Source organism: Procambarus clarkii, chromosome 50 (assembly GCF_040958095.1).
Source record: "Procambarus clarkii isolate CNS0578487 chromosome 50, FALCON_Pclarkii_2.0, whole genome shotgun sequence".
Taxonomy (NCBI): Eukaryota; Metazoa; Arthropoda; class Malacostraca; order Decapoda; family Cambaridae; genus Procambarus; species Procambarus clarkii.
The window spans coordinates 2,188,584-2,208,477 of NC_091199.1; the positions used below are offsets into that span (position 1 = coordinate 2,188,584).

Consider the following 19,894-nt stretch of genomic DNA (forward strand, 5'->3'; position numbering starts at 1 on the left):
GGTCAGTTTAAATGTGCATTTTTTTATATAAAATAGGATGAAATAAAATATTAATATACAGTTATTCCTCATAATTGATATTTGCACATTGAGCACATATTAAATCAAAACTATTAAAACGTGTAAATCTTACCGCTACCATATCACACCAATTGATTTTTTGTTTTAGAGCAAAATATTCATCCTTTAGAGATTTAGAACAATGAAGACAGTAGTGGCGTTCACTTATATTAATTTCATTAAATGTCGCCAAATGTTGTCCAAGAATTGTATTAATATCCTTTTCAACTGAATTATTCAGTTCAATTTCCAATACATCAAATTTTAAATTGTTAGTGATTGTTGCAATCATATGATGTTCACAAATTACATCTTTTCCTTTACATAAACGAACTAATGAAAATGTTGGCATAGTTTGAAATGTTATTAACATATCTGTATAAATGACATAATAATAAAAACTTGGATGATATTCACCATTAAAGGTGCATTTTGTTTTTAACCAAAATATAAAATCTGGTGTTCTATGATAAGATAATGCATAGGCACTATAAATCTCACTGTAAGTTAACGGAGGTGGTAACCAACAATTGCATTCACCATCATATTCATGTCGGTCATATAAATTATATATAGAGAGAACATCATCTAGAAATCTTTGAAAACTCCCATCTATTGTAATAACACAAAATTTTTCCATAGAAGAATTACAATAATGGTCATAACAGTACATATATATACTTGAAATAGATGAACAAATAACTAAAACATTGTCTTCACAACTCCTTTCTTGCACCTGATACATTTCAGTACTTACAGGAATTATAAAGTTACGTAGTCCCAAAATACAATACATAATCCAACATAAATCCTGATTCCTCTTACTTACCATTAGTAGATATACATTAATATTTAAATTATAACAGGGTTTATTTTGTTCAGATAAAATGTTTCTAAATTTGATTACTGAAGTTTCTTTCACTTTTTTTCTCCAGTCTTCCTCCCTATTAATATCAGAAGAATCTGGCATAAGCACCAATACATCAAAAGAAAAAGAAAAAGAATTATACATAGAAAATGAACAAATAGCATTTTGCGGTAACTGTTGTACAAGTGGTGATTGTGGCTGTGATTCGATAATTAAAAATTGCAAAGATGAATGCCGCTTTACTATCTTCAAAACTATACTGACTATATCCACTCCAGGAACATAATCGACACGTGTAATTTCACCTTTACTTGGAACATGATTGATTAGAAGGGCCTGTTCACAATAATATGTTTGTTCTGACGATTGAAGAATTATATTTTCGGTCAGATAGAGTGTAGAATGTACCTTATAATGATTAATATTAGATTGCTGTAAGTTTTGAAAAGAAAAAAGAAAAATAACTGTATATCCATAAAAAATATCCAGAACAGTTGACGTGGGATACATTCGAAGACAAATATTTAACAATTGTAAAATTTCATCTATATCCCGAGAGAACATTGTCATAGCTGTCACTAAAGACCACACTTTGTTTTTGTTTATCATACCTTTTAAATTAACACTCGTCATTGTTTTTAATGTTGATGTAAACATAGGATGATCATTCAATAACTCAAATAGTTCAGAGTCTTTTTTTTCTTCACCTATTTTCGACCAGTTATTCATTTTAGTCTCGATCATCTTTAGAAGGCCTCTCATACAGTATCTTCCATCGGTTATGTTGTATTTGATGTAACATAATTGTTCCACAATATAGGATGCATTGTAAAGAGACAAATTACCATCTTCATTGCTGTGTAGAAGTGGACTAGGGAAAAGAGAATACGAATCCCATATTAATCGATGATAAAGAGTGCGGAATGGCATGTATGACGAGTCAAGAATAACATGGCTCCAAATTTTACAAACTCTGGAACAAATAATTAAAAGATGACGATATGGAACCAGTGCAAATATGTTTTCTAATAAAACCTGTGGTAGGGACGACATTTTTTGGATTAGAGTTTGCATCAACACCTGTTGTAATACAGTGTTCAGTAAGCAAAACAGTAAGTAATTTAAGTAGGGTAGTAGTAGTAGTAGTCTTTTTTTTTTAATCATGGACTCAAATCTCTTTTTTTTCAACTATCCATCAGGGTGTTTGTGACTGTTGTCACATCTGCACACGTTCAATGTTGAATATACTATCCAATATCATTGGATACTAACCAGAAAACTAATCAATATCGACATAGTATAGAGTATATAGTATAGTGCTGGATACTGGAAAACAATCCAACATTGAATGACTCATTCAACATTGAATTACTCATTCAATATTGAATGGTATTCCAATATTTAATTTAATATCCAATATCACTTAATACTGGAAAACTACTCAACAGGATAAAAACAATAACATATTTGACTTTGGTTGCATAATTACTTTATTTTTTAAAAATATCTGAATTAAAAACCATATAATTAAAAAAAGAGAAAATTAAGAATGAATAATCTACTGTCAACAATTATTATGTTAATAATATTAATTATTTTCCTAACAGTTATAGTAGTCATTAATTCACGGAAAAAATCTAAAAATACTAAAAAATTATATAAAAAAGAAAACAATTACAATTTCATCAGCCATGACACAACACCAGAGTCCATTGAGCTATCTCAACAATCTTCCCTCAGTCTAACAGAAGTTTCTAAAGTACCTCAAGAATCATTAACGTCCATTGAACTATCTCAACAATCCTCCCTCGGTCCATCAGAAGCTTCTAAAGTACCTCAAGAATCATTAACATCAGTCAGCAGAACATTAACAACTGAGGCCTCCGAACTGCCTCAAGAACCTCAAGAAACATCACAAACTGAGGCCCCCGATCTGCCTCAAGAAACATCACAAACTGAGGCCTCTGAACCACCCCAAGAAACATTACAAATTGAAACCTCTGAACCACCCCAAGAAACATTAACAACTGAGGCCTCCGAACTGCCTCAAGAACCTCATTTAGAAACATCACAAACTGAGGACCCCGATCTGCCTCAAGAAACATTACAAACTGAGACCTCTGAAGAAACATTAACAACCGAGGCCTCTAAACTACCTCAAACAAGTGAAAATGAGTCCTCTGGCGTTCCTCACGTCATCAGTCAAATGGAATCCGTCGAACAACCTCATGAATTACTTCAAGAATTATTACAATCCTCCACATATTCGTCTGAACTTCGAAAATCCCAAATGAAATCCAAACTTATAGAATCATTATTCTCGCCATTTATCGAAGACATAAAAACTTATAAAGGTCTCTTTATTGTTCCCAAACCACCAATTTCGTATAATCCTAAAACTATTACTGAAACTGATAAGACACTAATTCAACCCTTTAATAAATTCCTTAGTTATTATGATGAAATCCACAAATACTTTACGAATGGTTATTCTGCATATTACATAAATAAACTATATACAAATTCTAATATTGATAGGGGATATTATACAAAAAAATCCAATTATATTAATATTTCCATGGAATTTCCATAATTTCACACCTGATATTTATACAGATCGAAATGAAATAAAAGACGTCAAATTAAAGAACAATTTAGATGCATCACGTAAAAAATTTCGAAAGGAAGGAAAACGATTTTACATGAACAAATTGTTGATATCATGTACCCATGCTGCAAGTCAAGATATATTTAATTGTGGAATTTATTCGGACAGTTTCCCAATGAAAGAAAATTCACTACCCCCATTCGTGGTTATGAAACTTGAACTTCAAGACGGTCATAATGAGGTGGAATGTAAAATGTTAGCTAAGAATATTAATTCCTCAGACACATTTGCTAGCATTAAATTTAACATTTATGTGGAGGTCGAGAAAGAAGAACAAACAAAAGAATCACATGGAGGAGGAGAATTACAAAATGCAGGAAAAGGAGTAGGAAAGGTAAAAACTTCACAAACAGTAGAAGGAGGAGGAGGAGGAGGAGAACCACAAACAGTTGGAGGAGAAGGAGGAGGAGGAGAAGAACCACAAACAGTTGGACGAGGAGGAGGAGGAGAAGAACCACAAACAGTTGGAGGAGGAGGAGGAGGAGAAGAATCACAAACAGTTGGAGGAGGAGGAGGAGAAGAACCACAAACAGTTGGAGAAGGAGGAGGAGGAGGAGAAGAACCACAAACAGTTGGAGGAGAAGAACCACAAACAGTTGGAGGAGAAGGAGGAGGAGGAGGAGGAGAAGAACCACAAACAGTTGTAGGAGAAGGAGGAGGAGGAGGAGAAACACAAACAGTTGGAGGAGGAGGAGGAGGAGGACCACAGCCCCACCGAAAAAAAGATAAAAAAAAACTGGATTCAGTTTAAAGGAAGAAAACGTATTTATTTTGACCCAGACGCTGGTCTTATAGAGTCATTTTAATTTTATTTACTCTGATATATAAAAGGCCCGGAGATTTTATGTACTCTGGTATATAAAACGTCAAAAAAGTATATAAAATTATCAATTGAATATAAAATTAAAGGTTCCCACCGAACAATACTTGTCTATATCAGCAAACTGGCCATAGTCATCCTTAAGAATTATTTAACTCTAAAATTTAGGGATGGTCAACTTCTTGGGCTGCTCCCAAGAGAACTGTTGCCGTCCAAAATGTCCATAACACGAGGTATCACTGTAAATTGGTCTCTTTAAGCCCAGCTCCTTGACAATATGTCCTAGTCGTAGATCATAGTTGTGGTTAACAATCTTCAGAAGCTGTTTTGATGTGTACTGTGAGGTGCCATAGTGGAAGATGCTGATGCTTATGGGGTGCACAACACTAATGGCGTAAGATACCTGAACCAAACAGCGTCTACATAATTTGTTTTTCACCAGTGACTTGGCAACCCATCGGGCGGCATAGGCCGCTGAGCGGTCAATCTTTGTGTAATCTTTGCCAGAGAACGCTCCCCCGATGTGAGCGACCCACCCACCGTCAGTGTCAACGATGATTTTCCTACCAGTTAGCCCAGCGTTACCTTGAGGTCCACCCATGATGAATTCTCCGCAAGGGTTGATGTGGTATTTCGTTTGAGTATCTATATATTTTTCAGGAATAATGACCTTGATGACCTTCTCTATAACCTCGTCACGCAAAGCTTCGACAGTAATTTGTTCCGAGTGCTGTACAGAAGCGACAACAGTGTTCACTCTTTTGGGAATAACAGCTCCTTGATCGAAGGCATACTGGCATGTGACTTGAGTTTTACAGTCAGGTCGCGCCCACCAGAACGTCCCATCTCTTCGCAGCTCTGCAATCTTCTGATTGAGACGGTGTGCCAGCATAATAGTTAAGGGCATGCACTCATCGGTCTCATCAGTGGCATAACCAAACATCAGTCCCTGGTCCCCTGAACCAATGTTGTCATCACTGCGCCCGATGTGTACACCATTAGCAATCTCCGCACACTTTTGCTCCAGGGCCAGAAGAATATTGCAGGTCTTGTAGTCAAAGCCCTTTCGTGAATCATCAAAACCAATTTTCTTAACAATATCACGCACAATTTGTTGATAATTAACTTGGGCCTTGGACGTAATCTTCCCACAGATCAGGATCATACCAGTTTTGGTACACGTTTCACAAGCAACTTTGGCGTCAGGGTCCTGGCTAAGATGGGCATCAAGCACTGCGTCGCTGATCTGATCGCAAATTTTGTCGGGGTGGCCTTCGCCTACGCTCTCACTGGTGAAGAGGAACGTCTCATGATCTCCATCCCTGCTCTCAGCGCACTATCCTGGGGAACGAAAATGTTACTAAGGGTACTCTTGAATTTTGGACCAGGTTTCCTTGGCTAGATTTTAACTAAATAAAAATCCGTTATGTAAAGGAATATTATTAAAAACATTGACCTAGTTGTGTGAAGAGAGAGAGAGAGAGAGAACGCTAACCTGGTCACGTGGAGAGAGAGCAACTGAGCAACTGTAAAGCAAGTGTGCAGCTGCTCTGTCTTATAACAAAACTGTGAGTCAAAAAAGAATATGGATCATTTATTTTATTTTGAAATGATTATAAACCATTAAAAAAACCATTATTACTCATTCTAATTGGAATAGTGAATGTATAATTTGGTAACCTGTAATCCTTAACTCTTAATGAACATAATAATTCCATCTCGTGAAAGGGATAATAATAATGTTGTGTCAATAATTATAGAAGTATTTATTATAGATATAAATAATAATAATAATAATAATAATAATAATAATAATTTTTATTTAGGTAAGGTACATACATAAAGAGATTTACAAAGTTTGTTGGCTTTATAGATAGAGCTAGTACATACAATGCCTAAAGCCACTATTACGCAAAGCGTTTCGGGCAGGAAAAACATTAATGACTACAGCTTAAAACTAATGGGTAAAAAGAAAAGATGTGATGAGTACATATAAAAAATAGAGGTAAAAGAGGGGGGAACATTGTTGAAAAAGCAGCACAAATACAATTACAAATTATTACAGAAAATTACATTCAAACAGCGTTGATTTGAAAAACAAAAAAACAAAAAATATACATGGGTTGACAACAGGGGGGTAAGGTGGGTTACATGGAATTTATTAGGTATAGCTTCGTTTTTAACTTAAACTGGTTGAGAGAGGTACAGTCTTTAACATGGTTGGGAAGGTCATTCCACATTCTGGGCCCCTTGATTTGTAGAGCATTTCTGGTTTGATTTAGTCGTACTCTAGGAATATCAAAACTGTATTTATTTCTGGTGTGGTGCTCATGGGTTCTGTTACAACCTTCTATGAAGCTTTTGAGATCAGGATTGGCATTATAGTTTAGCGTTTTATATATGTATAATACACATGAGAGAATGTGCAGTGACTTAATGTCTAACATGTTCAGAGATTTGAGTAGGGGTACCGAGTGATGTCTGGGGCCAGAATTGGATATTGTCCTAATAGCAGCTTTGTGTTGAGTAATTAGAGGACGTAAGTGATTTTGGGTAGTAGAGCCCCAAGCACAAATACCATAGTTGAGATATGGATAGATAAGGGAGTAATAGAGAGTCACCAGGGCAGGGCGTGGTACATAATATCTGATCTTAGAAAGAATGCCCACAGTTTTTGAAACTTTTTTTGATATGTTTAGAATGTGTCCCTGGAAATTCAGCTTATGGTCAATGAGAATGCCAAGGAATTTGCCATCTAATTTGTTACAAATTTGGGTATTGTTTATTTTGAGATTTATTTGATTAGAGGATTTATTGCCAAACAGAATATAGAAAGTTTTGTCAATGTTAAGGGTGAGTTTGTTGGCAGTTAGCCACAGATGGACTTTATTAAGCTCAGTATTTACTGTGGCATTTAGAGCAAGGGGATCAGGACTGGAGTAAATGAAGGTTGTGTCATCAGCAAATAGAATTGGTTTGAGGTGTTGGGAGGCATTTGGAAGGTCATTAATGTAGATGAGAAAGAGGAGAGGGCCAAGTATGCTGCCCTGGGGAACACCAATGTTGATGGGTAGTGTGGGAGAAATTGTATTATTCACAGAAACACATTGGAGCCTGTCAGTAAGGTAGGATTTGAGGTATTGTAGGGAGTGTCCTCTGACACCATAATGATGTAATTTAAGAAGAAGGTTTTGGTGGTTGACAGTATCGAAAGCTTTACACAGGTCCACAAATAACCCAACAGGGAACTCATTTTGATCAAGAGCTGTATGAATCGAGTTAAGCATACTAATAAGTGCATCGTTAGTGCTTTTTTTGGGCCTGAAGCCATATTGGCAAGGGCTAAGTATATTGAGTTTGGCTAGATATGAGTAAAGCTGCTTATAGATTAGTTTTTCAGAAATTTTTGACAAGTTTGGCAGGATTGATATAGGTCTGTAGTTGTTAACATCTGTGAGATCACCACATTTGTGGACAGGCGTTACTCTCGCTTTTTTTAGAATATCTGGAAAGGTTTGGAGTTCAAGTGACTTGTTGAAGAGCAAAGCAATAGCAGGGGCTAAAGATCTGGAGGCTTTTTTGTAGATTAAAGTTGGTATCTCCTCAAGGGCACCAGACTTGGTTTTAAGGGAAAGGATTATCTCATTGACGTCAGTGGAATTAATAGGCTTTAGGTACAGAGACTGTGGATAGTTACCTGTAAGATAGTCCTTAATGTCAGTACTGGAAGATGGAATATCATTAGCAAGGGATGAACCAATGGAAGAGAAGAACCTATTGAACTCAATAGCAGAATCCGAGGCTGAAAGCTGACCATCGTTATTAGACAGGAGTGTTTGTTTGTTAATTATAGACTTCTTTGATCCCAATATTTGTGAAATTGTTCTCCAAGTTTGTTTAATGTTGCTCTTTATTTGGGTAAATTTATCTTCGTTGTATTTAGTTTTGGCTCGTCTAATTATCTTAGATAGCAATAATGAGTAATTCTTTGAGAATTCTTTGCAGACAATTCCTAACCTATACTTCTTCTCAAGATCATGTTTTTTATTAATAGATTTAAGTATTCCCTTTGTAAGCCAGGGATTGTTAAGCCTTTTGGTTGTGACTTGTTTTGTAAGCATAGGACAGTGGGTATTATAAAGGCTAAGAGTTTTTTGAAGAAAAGATTGAACTGCTAGGTTGATGTCCTCTATGTTACCTAACTCGGACTCCCAGTTGACATTATCAGTAGCAGTTATAAAATTGTCTATAGCAGTTTCATTGTGTAGTCTAAAACGTATCTCTCTTGACTCAAGAGGTGGTTTGCTAATGTTAGTTAAGAGAAATGTGGGGTAATGGTCTGTAGTGCTATCGGTGATTATACCTGAAGTAAGCGGAGAGGTTATGTTTGTCCAGATGTGATCTAGAGTCGTGGCAGTTCTATCAGTGATTCTAGTAGGTCTAGTGATTAAGGGTATGAGGAAGCAGGAGTTCATACAGTTGAGGAAGCTAACAGCAGTAGGGTGTTCTGGCTCGCAGAGGTCAATATTAAAGTCCCCTGCAATAATTAAGTGGTTTTTGTTCAGTCTGTTATCAAGTATTAGATTTCTAAGGTTTGAGTTGAATTCGGACACATCAGTGTTAGGAGTTCTATAAACTGCACCCACAGACAGGACAGACTCGGCACCCTTGACTCTGAAGCTGGCGAAGATATACTCCCCATAACAGTCTCTAGTTCTAATTTCTTTTAAGCATGTTAGTTCTTGGTGGTAGTAAAGAGCAGTGCCACCACCTCTCTGAAGTTGACGACAGTTGTGAATTGCTGAGTAGTTAGGCATGTTAAAGAGTTGAGTAGTATCCTCTTTCAACCATGTTTCAGTAAGTATAATAAAAGAGAATTTGTTGTCAATAGCTTCAATCAAGGCACTAACATCATCGAAGTGTTTACCTAGGGATCTAACATTCAAATTGATTACAGAGATATTGTGATTATGAGTTACTACATTGTTTACATCATGTGCTGCAAAATATCTGCAATTTAGATCATTAAAGTGATTATTGTCATAGATAGTGGATAAGAGATTAAGTTCTGGGTCTATACTTGACTGCATTAAAAAAAGCTGAATGCAGGAAAAACAAGGAAAGAAAGGCAGATTACAAGGTAGAAATAAGCTATAAAATAGGGGAAAAAAAAATAAAAATGTACACAATACTGTGCAAAACAACCACAAAAGGGGCTTACAGGGGTACAATGGAGTAAGGGAGTATGGCTAGGCTAGGCAACCTAGGTAATAAATGAGATTAAAGAAAAAACATATAAACATGGACTATACAAAACACAAGATATAGATATACAATACAAACATATAAACAAGACTAAGCAATACAAAAACAAATTGATCAAAAATGAAAAATGAGGTAGATTGCTTACAAGTGCTCTCAGGTACACTGTAAGTAACAATAGAAAGATAATATATATCAATATAGATAAGAATGTCACGATACAATAAGATGAGCAGTTACAGGAACAGATGAAAGCAAAACTGCTGTAAAATAGAAAGTAATTATAGCAAAACACAACAATATAATAATATAACAATACAATAAGAGCTTACAAAGTATTGAGTCTGCTAAATTAGAGAATAATTATGGCAAAACACAACAATAAATGCAAGTAAACAAAAGAATTGAAACAATTAGAGGTAGAATTAAGGTCACTAGATAGCCATGGAGGATACACAAGTTTGGTGGAGAGAACAAAAAAACAGTAGAGACTGACAAGATGAATGTATAAAAAAATTTGACAAATGATAATTGTAAAGTAAAATAATCTTAAAGATAAAATTTTTTATTAAGCTTAGTTTTAACTTATAATTAGTATGAATTTAATTAAAAGAACAAAAATGAGATCAATAATTGATTTCAATAAATGATATAGATCAATACAAATAAATTTAAAATATAATTGGAATAGGGTAAGATTAGATTTAAGAGTAAAATTTTACAATGAAACTGAGGTAGATGCTTGCATAAGTGCATGGAGACTTGATGGATTATTTAGGAAATTATATGAATGAGAGAACATTAGGTAAAAGGTAAGGCAGAGACAGCACCTTAGACAAAGTTAGATTAAGTTAGGTTAGGCTCAGGCACTGAAAGAGTTATTTTAAGTACTGGCATTGGTTGGGTTCAGGTTTTCAGATATACCACAATCACTTAAGAAGGCCAGGAGTTGATGGTCACATTTTATTTCATATCTTTTTCCTGTAATTTCCTTCTTCCGGTCCATAGAATTACCCCAATCACCCAAATCAGGCCAAAACTACCCAAAACGTATTAGCATTACGTAAGTAATGAAGAAATATGGTATATTTACTTACTATAATGTTGGTGCTACACGTAGAACATGATCAAACCTATTTTTTCTCTGAAATAATCTAATTTCATAACGAAATGAGACGTAAATATGTGAGAGGTGACGCCATAGGAAGTCGACGGTCCAAGCGACAATTGTGTGGAGCGACTTATCCAAGAAATATGGTCGCCAGGAGAGTGTTTGCTGCCATATCAGCCTCCTGTACACAGTGATCCAGTCCTTTTCGTTCATTGAACACCGAACCCTACACGCCCTCTGATATATTGCTTAATTAACAAATATTCACAAATAAAGATTATATTTGTATATGTTATCAGAAAGGCAGATATAAAATAGTTTTTGTGAATCCATCACAGAGATTATACCTTATTAGAGAGGAAAAATATTCATACTTTAAACAAGGCTTCATGGCCGACGCTCTCCTTACCGATATGGGAACTATGACCTTCCGAAGATCAATGTTAATTTAATCTAGATATTGTAATAAACGAAGTTTTCTATGTCATCATAAAGACATAAATATAAGCTGCATGTTAATACTTTGGCATAAATATAACTGAATTGAAAGTTAAGATATATGCCTTTTTATAGTTACTTGATGGCTCGCTCAGGGAGTGTGAAGGCCTCCACACAAGCCAATCAATTTTATAATTACTTTGCATATATGCAAAGTAACGCCATAGGTCTTTATGTCAGAATAAAGCCATGTAGACGATAATGTAACTACATTTCAAGGAAAACATATCTTAATATAATTATTAAATGAATGCAAAGTTATGGTTAAATAAATAGCCAATACCACACAATCGCCGGTGTCCGGACACATGAATAGTCGCATTAGGTGAAAGGAAATGTACCCAACCATTTCCATTTACCCAACCAGTTTGTGCACCCTATACTCATCCTCTGTGCGGTAATTTATTGTGCATCCCATACTCATCTTGTTACCAGTAGTTTGTGCAACCCATACTCATCCTGTGACCCGTAATTTATTGTGCATCCCATACTCATCCTGTTACCGGTAGTTTGTGCAGCCCATACCCATCCTGTGACCTGTAATTTATTGTGCAACCCATACTTATCCTGTGACCTGTAGTTTATTGTGCAGCTAATACTCATTCTGTGAGTCATAGGACATTGCGCAACCCTTTCTCATCGTGTGAATCTTTGTTTACTTTGCTCTCCATATTCATCCTCTGCGCGATAGTTTCTTGTGCAACCCATACCCATGATGTGAGTGGTAGTTTATTGTGTACCCTATATTCATCCTGTGAGTATAGGGTTCACAATTCTTGTTTGGATTCTTGTAATGTTATTTGTCTATTTGTAGTCACAGTATTTGTGCGCCCCTTGAGGGACTTGAATTAGAGGGGGGTTGAAATAGCCTAAGCTACTCTATCCCTTTGAGATTTATTTATTGCTTATCTCAATAAACATACTTGAACTTGAACTTGGGTACACAATGAGTTCATTTGTACTCCATACTCATCATCAAGAAGTGTATTTTACCAGCATTGTAATATAAATTAAGAATAAAAGCTTAACTGGATTACAGACCCATAATCAAAATAAGAGTCATCACTAATTATCATGACAAATTGTCTAGGCTACACTTCCGCCTTCGACAAGCTGCCGCCGGATGTGGGTATAGTTTATTGTACACCCCCGCACCCCCAGTCCTGGAAGGGCGGGCATTGGGATGTGGACATGTGTACCATTATTCCTCCCCCCCCCCCCACACACACACACACTCGATCCTCTCCTGTTAATAATAATACTAATAATAATAAAAATTAAAAATAATAACGTTAATAAATATTATAATTAAAACACTTAGTGTAATACCCTAGTGCTTGAATGAAGGTGAAGGAAAGACCCAATAAATGTGTAAGTGTATTAAAAACCAAATTTTCGTTGGGTGAGCTGGCAGGTGAGCACCACTTGCCAGCTCACCCAGTAATGAACATCACCTGCACACTGCACCGAACCACTTGCCAGCAGGTGCAGAAGTACAATGGAGAGAGCAAAGTATACCATATTTCAAGTATAATATTAAAGATATATTTAGGATTTAATGTTTTCGTATAAAGTTTCAATAATACCTTTATTTGATTTATTTGTATTATTTTCTACCACAGACGTGGCCACACATTAACAATGCTAACCATCATATATACATTTTCTTCAGTCCGCCATGGACTCTAACCCTTTCCACTACCGCCCACAAGATGGGTATAGGGTGCATAATATAAGAACTAAACTAACTCCATTGATAGGGTTAGAGATTTGTTAAACATATAGTTCAGGGATTTATTGAACAATCAACCACATAAGGTGATTGTAGTGTTTTTAAAATGCTAGGCTAAGCTACATAGCTACATACGTAAATACATAAATACACAGATTTACGTATGCCCTACATAAAGTGTTCGATGTGTCTTTTACATAGTGTCATTAACGTGCATTTACAAAGGTGAAATTGAATTCTGAACACATACATACACATATATTTGTCTCTTTTACTCTGACAAGGTGAGATAACTGATAGAGAAACTAGTGTGCAATTAAGCACTTAATCACTGAAGGTGATTAAGGTGCTTTCACAAGCTCAGGTTATAGAGTTACATCACATACATTCATTGTATAATTGATACGTTACATCGTCAATCTAGGGTACAAGTTCAATATATCATCAAGTGTTCCAGTACTCAAATAGTAATTACACAGTTTAGCATAGCGCTTCATTCATGTATGTAAGAGAGAAGATTGTTCAAATATATTACATGCACATCCGGTACATAGTCCACCTTCTTCTACAGAACCGTCGGTATAGCACTGATACACATCGTTACCCATACTCTGAGTACTTTCAGTGATGCTTCACAGTGTTAACTGTTTTAATAATGTAGAGTGTACATTATCTTTCTTGGGTGCATTTACAAAATCAACTGCTAGATCCAAGTTATCCCATGGAGTAATTGGTTGATTAATCGTTAATTGAGTTGGGTACATATTTAATATTTTGATGGAGTTGGCTACCTTGTAGAACCAAAATGCATTCACGCCGAAAACTGTGCTAATAGACAAAATTATGTTATAGATATGGGTCTATAATTATCTGAGTGTGCTTTGGGGATGGGAACAATGACACTGTCCAATCATCAGGTAATACTCCTTCACTTAAACTCATTCTGTACAACACTAAAAGTGGATTACCTGGTACTTGTGAGACTAATCTCAGTAAACTGTAAGTAATACCGTCCTCTTCAGGAGCAGTTGACTTATTTGATTGTGCTACACAGCCTTCCCGGCTTGGTGCCTTCTTTGGTAATTACTTATCAAAGGCAGCTCCATACGAGGAGCTGCCTCGTATGGGCCAATAAGTCTTTTGCAGTTACCTTCATTCTTATGTTCTTACTTACATTTACTGAACTTTATCATCATCATCATCATTTACAGAAAGAAATTAACATAAAAAGTAGTCATTTTAATACACAAAACAGAAGTAGATATTATGTATATTATGATGCAGGATAGGATCACTATTAAGAACTTAATTATAAACCACAATATGTTTTATATCGTCAGAAATTCTGATACATACCATATATTTTCAAATATTTACAATTAAAGTATTTATTTAGGAAATAAGTATTTTAGTTACCCTAGTTAGCTCTGAGAACACACATTGTTGCAGCAAGAATTTCTTCCCACTAATCTGAGCGATGCTAATGACCCATTGGACTTGTCATGAACAACAATCAACTACAGCACCATCTATATCAGAAGATATTCAAAATATTCTTGATGTCATTCAAATTGTCAATACGAGAACAGAATACATAAGAGTTAGTTTAGTGATGTCAAAGGAATCATATTGACTGACCGAGCCCCATTGTAAATATCCGTGGCTTCCTGACCATAAAGGTACCGCCGCGGATAAGGGTAAGGAGGGTACCGTCGAGGGTAAGACACCGGATGTACCCCATATACAAGCCACACTAGCTATTAGTTCATATAAGCTGACAACTTACCCAAATAAACATTACTTCCTAATTATATATATATACATATATATATATATATATATATATATATATATATATATATATATATATATATATATATATATATATATATATATATATTATGTAAATTATGATGCAGGATAGGATCACTATTAAGAACTTAATTATAAACCACAATATGTTTATATATATATCCTACTCACACTCATCCTAGCACAGTAATTTATTGTGCAACCCATACCCATCCTGTTACCAATAGTTTGTGCAACCCATGCTCATCCTGTTACCTTTAGTTTATTGTGAAACCCATACTCATCCTATGAATGGTAATTTATTATGCACCTCATACTCATCCTGTGAGTCATAGGACATTGTGGAACCCTTTCTCATCGTGTGAATCTTTGTTTACTTTGCTTTCCATACTCTGCTCTCCGATAGTTTCTTGTGCAACCCATACCCATGATGTGAGTGGTAGTTTATTGTGTACCCTATACTCATCCTGTGAGTATAGGGTACACAATGAGTTCATTTGTACTCCATACTCATCAAGAAGTGTATTTTACCAGCATTGTAATATAAATTAAGAATAAAGGCATAATCTTATTATGTACCCATAATAAAAATAAGAGCCATCACACTATAATTTTCATGACAAACGGCCTAGACTCCACTTTCGCCTTCGACAAGCTGCTGCCGGAGGTGGGTATAGTTTATTGTACACTCCCGCACCCCCAGTCCTGGGAAGAGGGGCATTCGAATGTGGACATATGAACCATTACCCCCAACCCTTCCCTCTTAATAATAATTGAAACACTACACTACACACTATATGTTCATTTAATATTTCAAGTATAAGACTCAAGATATATTTAGGATTTAACGATTTAACATTGTCTCAATCATACCTTTATTGCACTTTATCATCATTATTTACAGAAAGAAATTAACATAAAAATGTAGTTAATTTTAACATACAAAACCGAATTTGAACATTGTTAATTTTGATGCAGGATCACTATTAATAAGAACTTAATTATAAACCACAATATGTTGTATATCATCAGAAATTTGGAAACATAATATATATATATATATATATATATATATATATATATATATATATATATATATATATATATATATATATATATATATATATATATATATATATATATAAATGGAAATTTAGCACATTTAAATAATGTTATTAAGCTTAAGAATAAATTACATAAAATTAACATAGTAAAATGACTGGGATACAGATGGATCAGTAATCACATTACAAGTCCAATTATTTCCTAACTGAAGTCTGTAACGCACTATCATGTCATATTTCATAATACAAATTAGGTAAGAGATATGCAATATCAACACAAAATCGTCAGCTACTATTTCCAAAACACATTTATTATATAGCATTAAACTGCTCTTTCACTTCGGGGGCGCTTACGCTGATATGGTTTTTTGGCAATTCCAAATGTTTTTGGGATTGAAAAAATTTTGTTTTTGTCATACATTTTAGTATTTTCATTATAAGGTTTTCTTGATATAAAGCACCATAAGTAATCTCTCTTTTCATCTTTAGTTTTTTGGTCCCAAACTTCCTTAGGAACCAGGTACTTATCTAAATTGGATGATATTATATAATTGCCTTCTCCGTGTAATGCTCTCCTCAGATCTAGCATTTGGAGCGTTGAAACATTGCAAATTTTTTCAATTAATTCTGGCAGTTTTTGGGGTTTCCAATCAATAGTCAGTTTCAGGATATGGTTTAGTGACTCACAATTGTTATTAGTCCATAACGTGTCCATTTTGGCTTTTGCGTGAGGTACACACACATAATTCCATAAAGAAGATTTCAAACGACTATCAAAATAATCTTTGAACTTTGGGTATTTGTAAAAGTAAAATATGAGATTGTTGATTCCCCTTTCAAACTGATCCTCACAAACACTTCTAACTAACCCATTTGTACCAAATATTTTCTTTTGGATACGAATCCTATCGGTGTTCGTGCATCCTATATTATCCGTTAAATAGTGGCGAACATTTTCTTTCAGATGGTTACTACACAATAACAATGTTGCCTTCGGAAAACAACACATAAGTGCCTTTCTTAACGCGATTTCCTGATCACTACCAATCATTACATTCGAGTTGTTAATACAGTTATCGAGTTTGCCTCTTAGGTGGGAGAAAAATGATAAGTAAGTCTCGTATTCACCATCCCAGTGTAAATACATGGGCCCGAGGAATATAGGGTTGCTTGATTTTTCTTTTGTTACTACAGTAGTGTTCTTGTACACAAGTGTTGTTAAATAACAAGGGCCAAGATTGAAAGTCCTGTCAACACCGATAACATTAGGGTTTTCCATTCCTGCAGCACACAAATGTTGCTTGAGATCTTCAAGTTGTTCCTTGGAATACAGTACCACACAGGGGACTTTGTTCGGCTTAATAATTATCTTCTTTACATAATCATGGGTATTAATCATGCTAATTACATGTAAAACGTCATCAGCAACATTGTGCCTATGAATAGGTTTGCGTTCCTTTATCTTGTCATGATATTTTTTACTTCTTACCTGTTGGAAGTCTCTTGGGGCTAAACATGATTCTTCCATAAGCAGATTTTGATAAACCTCTCGTGGAGGTTGGATCTTAACCATCTTGCTTATATTTTCTAAAACTTCAGGCCTGGTCCGAACATATGGAATGTTGTTTTGTGAATTTCCATGCATCGTCTCTCCTGTTTGCTTGCCACAGTATTCTACAATAGCTACAGACTCCAGCTCTTTAATAACAGTTACTCTTTTCTTAAAGCTTTCCTGCCCTTTGAGGACTGTGTAATAACGGTGCATTGTGATGAGAGTATCTGGGGAGGGCTGAGGTTCTAAGGGAACCCACTGCGTTTTCCCTTTTGATAATACTCTTTTACAAAATATCTCATTTCTCAAATATATTATCCTCAAACGATTATTATTATCCCATATGAATAAGGAGTTCACGGTAGTACCTCTGGCACTGTTCCACACTCCACAGTCGTCTGGAAAGGTCGACCGTGTTTTGGCGCCCTTAGTAAGATTACGTGAATTGTCAACCACATAAAATGTATCTTCTTTAGGCCCATTTGGGACACTTTTAAACACCTTGTTCTCTCGCAAATGCCAATAGACTTCTTCTACAGCTAAAAATTTTCCATTGCGAAGCTTGCCAGAGCTTTCGCTATCGTTATCAGTCGACAATTGAGGTTTTTTTAACAAAGTGTGTGTCTCCTTAAAGTCATACTGTATTTTGGACACAAAAGTAGTAAAATCCTTTCCGACTGGAGTTGATGTATACATAGGGGGTACAGATAATGGTGATTGACACAAACTTAGAGGTGTGGATGTAATAGTGCTTAGTAACTGGGTACTGTTTATGGATATGTGACCCAGTGGAGGCAAGGACATTAATGGAACAAAATGGTTAGGTGTCCATGATTTATCCCCCTTCCTTGAGATTGCCGCTCCACATAATATAAATGGGATCCTGCCTGTATCCCTCACACCGAGGGATAATTTTGGTATTGAGAATACCTATACATTTGTCAAGCATGCCGTTGACAGAGGGATATACAGATATTATTTCTCTGTTTACAACAGAACTTGCTGCATACATTGTCATAACTGATGAATCTTTTCCAGGGATGGCAGAATACAGACAAACTTCATTGAAATCAGGAGACACCAGGTTTAAATCCGTATTATCATGCTGTGACATATACCAGTCGCATTGGTCTATTATTTCAATAGTAGTTCTTGCTCTAATTTCTCCTGATCTTGTCTCGTCCCCACACACAGCAAGTGAGATGGCATTGAATAAACAATTCCCATCCCCTTTAACACGAACTGGCATACGGCTGTTTATCGTTTGTCGTCCACAACTTTTAAGGATTTCTGCAGCCGTCTTGTCCTCAGAAAATTCAACATTTGCAGGAACCTTTATACACTCAAAAGAACCCGCAGTCCTCATAAGTATTTTCTCAAGACGGACTGCTACTCTAAGTTCCTCAATTCCGCGTACAGCCGATTTCGCCAGACGCATTTGAGCTAACTCAAAACTAAATTTACCATGTGACTGGCAGCACCTTATGCATATGTAATGCATTTTTATGCTGGCAAGATCCGTCCAATGTTCAGTAGATAACTTCTGGCATTCTACGTGGTACCGAAGGTGACAAGTGCCGCACTGGACACTCCGTGTACCACAAACTTCTTGGCAAACACCACATGAAGTACCCTGAAACAAAAAATAATCAAAACAATATTAAGTGCACTGAAGCAAAAAAAAATATTTAGTGCACTGAAGCAAAACAAATATTTAGTGCACTGAAGCAAAACAAATATTTAGTGCACTGAAGCAAAAAATAATCAAAACAAAAGGATAACAATAGTTGAGCAGTGGAGTTGCAGAATCTGTGATGAGAGTGACGGACACTGCCTTGACCACTAACTACGTGAATATGGACACCTGAGAGATAGTTGGTAATGTGATAACATAAGAACATAAGAACATCTTGTGTTGTGTTGATACTTTTAATACCCTATTAATATCCCCTTTGTTATGACCATTCACCTACTTGTAAACCTGTATCATGTCACCCCTAACTCTTCGCCTTTCCAGTGAATGCAACTTAAGCTTTGTTAATCTTTCTTCATATGAAAGATTTCTAATTTGGGGAATTAACTTAGTCATCCTACGCTGGACACGTTCAAGGGAATTTATATCTATTCTATAATATGGCGACCAAAACTGAACTGTATAATATAAATGGGGCCTAACAACAGCAAGATATAGCTTGAAAACCACACCAGGTGTCTTGTTACTAACGCTTCGATTAATAAATCCAAGTGTCCGATTTGCCTTATTACGAACATTTATGCATTGATTCTTTTGTTTTAAATTCTTACTAATCATAACTCCCAGATCCCTTTCGCAATCCGACTTCGCAATCTCAACACCATCTAGCTCGTATCTTGTAACTCTATCATCATTACCTAACCTCAGAATGAAGGTTACTAAGTTATGATTAGTAAGAATAAGTTATGCTAAG

The 19,894-nt window shown here is 35.6% G+C and overlaps 2 protein-coding genes across 2 annotated transcripts in view; one reads left to right on the forward strand and one right to left on the reverse strand.

Moving 5' to 3' along the window:
* Positions 1-4,560, forward strand: part of LOC138351562 (uncharacterized) — a 32,538-nt gene extending 27,978 nt beyond the window's left edge. The window contains exons 12-13 of the mRNA XM_069303355.1: positions 2,536-3,313; positions 4,506-4,560. Coding sequence (XP_069159456.1) covers positions 2,536-3,313; positions 4,506-4,560 — 833 coding nt within the window. The remainder of the gene's footprint in view (positions 1-2,535; positions 3,314-4,505) is intronic.
* A 13,722-nt stretch (positions 4,561-18,282) lies between these two features.
* Positions 18,283-18,885, reverse strand: LOC138351563 (vertnin-like). The gene has a single exon (XM_069303356.1). It carries the CDS (start codon positions 18,883-18,885, stop codon positions 18,283-18,285), a length of 603 nt encoding a protein of 200 aa, XP_069159457.1.
* Positions 18,886-19,894: the final 1,009 nt, after the last annotated feature.

Coding starts and splice junctions, on each gene's coding strand:
- LOC138351563 (XM_069303356.1), bottom strand. CDS start 18,885: ATGCGTCTGGCGAAATCGGCTGTACGCGGAATTGAGGAACTTAGAGTA.